At 33.2% G+C, this 6,089-nt stretch overlaps 1 protein-coding gene across 1 annotated transcript; it reads left to right on the forward strand.

The window, feature by feature from the left end:
- Positions 1-762: 762 nt before the first annotated feature.
- On the forward strand, positions 763-5,232 carry LOC133175278 (uncharacterized). The gene is made up of 5 exons (XM_061310376.1): positions 763-794; positions 945-1,006; positions 3,006-3,453; positions 3,640-3,704; positions 4,502-5,232. The coding sequence occupies exons 1-5, from the start codon at positions 763-765 to the stop codon at positions 5,230-5,232; spliced, it is 1,338 nt and encodes a 445-aa protein (XP_061166360.1).
- Positions 5,233-6,089: the final 857 nt, after the last annotated feature.

The following is a 6,089-nucleotide window of genomic DNA, read 5'->3' on the forward strand; positions in this document are numbered from 1 at the left end:
TCTTTGAAAGGCTATGTAGTAATGTATTAAGAGAATTCGGTTGTAGAAACAAGGAACCTACCACCACCACCACCCCCACCCCACCCCCACGAAATAGGATTTTCGGGTTCAGAGAATTATTTTCCATTTTTGTCAAAATTTTTCAAGTAATCCAGATTTTTTTTCCTGGCTGGTCCCCCACTTTCAAAAACGATTCTTCGTCCCTGTAGTATTCTTATTTAGTTGTCGTTTATATTAACTATGTAAACGTACGTTATTACAACTCTCATTTCCTCTTCACCCCCCCCCCCTCTTTGAAACATTTCTAGATTAGCGCCTGTTTACATTCCATATATATTTTCCTTCTAAAGTGTTTTGGAAGCTTCGGCATTCAAAACAACAAATCATGGACGGGGAGGTCAAAAGGTTAAAGTATTGATTCTATTTTGAGGTCACAATTTTGAACGTCCTAGAAATGCGGCAATATAAACGAAAATCAAAATTCACTCTTACGTTTGTAACGGCCGCTCCAGGCTATACACATGCGGTGTATTATATTAGATAGACATAATGTATTGAAAGCAGTGATATTTTATCAATCTACAATGTACTATGAAATTAATAAATGTAAATATAAGTATTGAATTGACCACTGTAAATTATTGACTTTCATTGTGTCATTGTCCAGAAAAATTTTAATATTGCGCTAACGCTGGATAAAGTCGTACATTATTGTTTGAATACGGAGAGACTTTCACGTATACATCTGACTGTTCTAAAACGATGACAGCAGTAAGGACTGCGGGCTGTAGAAGGTAATATGATATGCAACATTTATTGTAACTCTGAAAGATAACAAAATTCGCTTTTATACACTGTAGTAAGTCAGAACGGAATACGAGAATACTTCTCATTTGGAGGATTTATTCTTTAATTTTAATGAATAATAATAAAGAATTTTGCAGGCAGGGCAATCCAATTGCAGCTTCCATCAGTATCTATATCCTATCAGTAATTGCTGCAACAGGTAAGTATTACTCATTTTATTTCACATTATGTATTCAGTTAAGCTCGGCAATAACTTATAAAAATAAGTATGAAATGATTTTCATAATCTTAAAGCATCTCTTTGGAAGGATGGGTGTTTTTTTTACTGATCGTTGATTTGAATTTTTAGCATTAGGTATTCATTTCAGTTGATTATAAATAACATAAGAAAACATACAGTGGTGAGTAGAATTCATGAGAGTTTCCGTTGGCTTTTTGTCATATTTGAATGGTCAAACCTGGATAATAAAATATAAAAATACGTGTTTGGTAGACGGCTAATCTACAATTTTGTGTTTAGTGATGATATTTAACCATGTTGGTCTTACTGTCGTTGTTTTGAGCATTGGGTTTATTTAGGTTTATTATGAATGGCATCAGAAAATAAAGTAGTAAAATAAATAACTCGTGTGGTTGGAATTGCTTTTTTATGCATGTTTTGTAAATTTGATGGAAATAATATGTTTGTTCTACTTCTAAATTTATTATGTAGCAAACGGAAAGGTGCTGGTATCGAACAGTGATCCATCCAACCTCAAACTTATGTTATTTTAACTACATTTATGTTCCTTAGTTTGTATAACCTTGCCAAGGAGACTGAGCTCGTTTTTTGCTCAAAGCAGGCGAAATGAGAACACATGTATTAGAATGAATAATGTCATTTATTTTGTAAATGACGAAAAGATATATACAACACAGGGGGTCATTCATAAACATGTAACTATAGTAATAACACGTGTGGTGGTGAACACAATGCTACACATAAACTTTGAGGCTTGAAAAGAAAAAAATGTTTTAAAGACAGAGGAATTAAAGACTTCATATGACAGAATTATACTTTTGGTACATATCAATTGTCACTTCTAACCTTAAATTTACAATACATGCAATTCGTTAAAACATGTGATATTTTTCCGTCTATCTCTTTGTTATTTAAGAGTAGATTTCCGTCCTGTAAAGTTCAGTAAGTCATATATGTTGTTATCTTAAATAGGAAACAATATTTTCTCACTGTTCTGACAGCATCATCGATGACTACAGATTGTAAAAGGTAATATGTTATGCATGCATCTTTTATTAAAATACGACAAAACTTACTTACACAAAATAAGAAATGATTATTGGAATAGCACTCTTTTCGCAAAATATCTATTATTTGATACTGTATCTTTGATTGTATAGGCAGGGCAACCCATGCTGTTACAATCAGCATCTAAACCCAAAGACTAAGAGCTGCAACGGTATGTTTTACTTGCGAGTGGTTTTTATTGGCAAACAATAGAAAAAAACTAATTATTTTAAGAAATGCCTTTCCTTGTTCACCAAATACATTCTTAAACGAAGTATTTTATTACTCAACCTCAGTGCTTTTGAGCTAGAGATGAATGTTTAGTAAAACATCGAACAAATGTAGATATTTGTAAATGTAGTTAGCATATACCGCTCTATTAATAAAAATCTTTAGACAGATATCATCGTCCTTTAAAGGAAGCTCTAAACACTAATAAAAAATGGGGGGGGGGATAAATAAAGAAAATTATACCATTTAAGGTGTACATACTGAGTTAATCTAGTTCAATTTCAACATACGATATCTGCTATATTTCCCAAGGAAAAATGTTCAAAGACATTGAAGTATCAGTGATCGGTGATCAGAAATCACTGTTGTTTACTTACAATAGGAAAATATGGCAATAATATACTCAATTACTTATCTTGGTCATGTATAATGCTTAAAATACTTTTACTAATTATGAATTAAATTGTCTCATTCACTATATATTCCCGTTAATTCTATATAACGTCTGAGGGCAGATCACTCTGACTGCATAAAACTACCATGGAATTAGAGCTCTTCCGTGAGAGGTGCTTGCTGCATTCATGAACTGTATTTAGAAAAGATCTTCCATAGTTATTGCCGCAAAAGCTCTCATATTATTGTTCTACATAATGCATTAACATCTAATTAATTACTCTAGAATGTCTACATGGCTCTTTTGGATGGAACTGTAATCAGACTTGTCCTTCAGGATTTTACGGACGGCTGTGTCAATCTCCCTGTAAGTGCAAAGCCCATGACTGTCATTATGTTACAGGATGCACTAGAGGTAACACTACAGATAATTGGTCTGAGAACACAACGGATAAAAGGCATCGAAAGTCTACTTCTTTGGAATGGTTGGATAAAACTAAAGACTGGCAAACCAGGAATACATCCAGTCTTAAACCATCAAATGTTTTTGAATGGTCAAATAAAACGACAGATATGCAAACCATAATAACTTCCAGTATGTACCCAGCAGGACGTCATGACCAATATGAAATTGTTAATCAGCATGATGCCACCTGGTTAGCTGTAAGCTGTTCACTGATTGGATCTTTAGCAACACTCGTTCTGATTGGATGTTTTCTTTACTTCCGTTCTCGGTACTATCATGCTTTTGTTTAACTTGGTATTATTTAACATATTTTATATTTACGTAAATGTATTCAATCAACAAAATTCCTTAAATCTAAATACAATGTCTCATTACCAATACTGAAATAAACATGTTATATATGATTTTTAACTTTACTACCTTTTTTAAGATAAAAAATTGTTTCATTTTTTAGTCGGAAGCTTAAGAAGAATGCTCCAAAAGGAATCCAGAGGATTTTATTTTCCCGTTTAGAGCCAGGTGAATTCGATTTGTCGTTTTTCCTTACAAATTAAATAAAGTTAATGCATGGATTGATGAAATCATAGTATACATGAAGATGCAGTATTGGTAGCAGATAATGGCTGCTGCTTTTCTTAACTCCTCGGCAGAGATGTAAAAATGTGTTAGAATTGTAAAGGTCAGTAGAAATGTTGCAAAAATGTACTAGAATTAAAAAGGTCAGCATAGATGTTGTTAAAATGTCCTAGAATTGTAAGGGTTGATGTATTAAAATTGTAAAGATGTGCTAAAATTGTTAAGAAGTGCTAACATAATCTTGACAGATTTTACACCTGTCTGAAGACAAAAGCTTCCTATATCCAGAAATTTCTAAGCCACTTCTTTGTTTCTGATAGATCTTTTATCGCTTTTTGTATGAGAGCTTCCATTGGTTCCACTGTCTAACATTATACTCTAAGATGAAGTTCCCCTGTCTAACATTATACCCTAAGATGACTCTGGTCGACTCTATGTTGGTATATTCTTGATTTTTCCCAGGTGAGTATAAATGTAGTACATCTTCAGATACTTACATGTAGTATGATGAATCCATTTGATGCAATGATTGCTTTTAGTTTACCCCATGAGAGAGGTGGGATTAGAAGGGACCAGTTTTGACAACACTAGTTTTGGTATAATTGGCAATATTAAGTGTATGTTTAAAAGCAGAATAAATAGCAACCGTTCTCCCTTTTAGACTGTACCCTGAAAGTTTATTATTGTGTTAAATGAAGTACAATATCAAAGTTTGGAGCACATGAATTCATTTTTTACAGACAGAAACTTACAGCATCATCCTCAAGAAGGACACCTTGAACTTTCCACGCTCATCCCAACACAACAATGTTATTCCCAAATCGGCAGTTTCTGTGCAGAAGCAGGCGTGGATATAAACGAAAAAGGCAATAAGATATCCACAGAACGTCGACGTATTACGAAAAGCACAAATTTGTATGAAAAATGTTCATTTGAAACTGAATATGACCATGTGAATCTAAAAATGAATTCAAGCTCTCCTGGGTCTTTACATAAGGAGGGAGGAATAGTATCTACTGACGTTCAGGAAAATGTTGTTCTCCCTGATAAAGGTCGGTCACAAAAAAAATTTCCAAATCATGATGGAAGTTGCAAGTCTTTGACATTACCTCTCAATTTGAAGAGGGTGACTAAAAACAATAAATTAAAGTCACACTCATACAGTCTATGCCATGTTGTTTCGGAAAACGAGTTAGAGGTTGATCAAGACAAAACTGACAAAGAAGAGAATTGTGTAGTAAAATTCCTTCCAGGAAATCTGGTGAATGCATCTTATTCCAAAGTTAAGGAGGAAGCTCGGCCTTACAGTTTTGTTCATTCGTTGATAAACGATGAATTGAATACGAAAGAAGTATACGAAACAAGTACTGCAGTATTTAATATCATTACACCGGACGTAAAGGAAGACTTAGAAGAAGAGGACCCGGGACGTTTGATTAACAGACCATACAGTTATGTTAAAAAATCATGAGGAACAAGTCATCCATAACTCAAAGAAAACGTATACTATTGTTCATTTTCATAAAGAAGATAATTAATATTACATAAATGCATGCCTTCTTATCTTATGATTGTGTTCTGAACATTTGAGAAAACATACAGGAAACATCGTTCTCTTAACTTTTTCTAACTGTTAGAGGCGTTCGTAAGAGTTGAGTAGTGTTTGAAGTGTAAACTAATTTAACATGCAGAAATGAATGATAACAATAAAATATACTTTTTAATAGAAAAGTAAATCATCAATACTGAATATTTGTACTGTAATTTAAAGACGTCTTCCTATCTAGAGTTGAAATGGATCTGTAAATGTTATGCAGATCTTTAAAAAATGGATTAAAATTATTTTTAATGAGAAGGTGAAGATTACGAACAGTGATCGACCTCATAAAAATCTACAAACAGTACAGTGTGAACAGTACAGTGTGAACAGTACAGTATGAACAGTACAGTGTGAACAGTACAGTGTGAACAGGGCATAAAACACGAACCCTCTAGATTTAGCAAGCTCTTGAGTATTGAATAAGTTGGTCATGCAATCTTTTAAATTCCTTTATCCCCTTCGATTTGATGAAAACGGAAGGATAGATGGTTTGTAAATTGCCTTTTAAATTTCTCATACGATTCTTTAACATATTTCTAAAAAAAAAAAAAAAAAAAAAAAAAAAAACACTTAATCCATTCTGATAAAACGTTCTTCCTTTTCACATTTAGCCCAACGTCTGGCATAATCTTCGACAGAATTCATAATAGAAATGAAGTTCTATCGCAAATTGAAAGATCGATGCTCCCTGTATTTAGGACCTTTTAAGATGATTGCGTTTATGTCTT

The sequence above is a fragment of the Saccostrea echinata genome, unplaced genomic scaffold (genome assembly GCF_033153115.1).
Source record: "Saccostrea echinata isolate AGI-Se365-2 ecotype Australia unplaced genomic scaffold, CSIRO_AGI_Sech_v1 ptg000062l, whole genome shotgun sequence".
NCBI classification, from domain to species: Eukaryota; Metazoa; Mollusca; class Bivalvia; order Ostreida; family Ostreidae; genus Saccostrea; species Saccostrea echinata.

What these genes read in the sequence shown, in the direction of transcription:
- LOC133175278 (XM_061310376.1), top strand. Translation starts at nt 763, where the DNA reads ATGACAGCAGTAAGGACTGCGGGCTGTAGAAG. An exon ending in ATCAGTAATTGCTGCAACAG is followed by an intron (nt 1,007 to 3,005) that starts GTAAGTATTACT and finishes TAATTACTCTAG; the next exon opens with AATGTCTACATGGCTCTTTT. An exon ending in TTTCTTTACTTCCGTTCTCG is followed by an intron (nt 3,454 to 3,639) that starts GTACTATCATGC and finishes TTCATTTTTTAG; the next exon opens with TCGGAAGCTTAAGAAGAATG.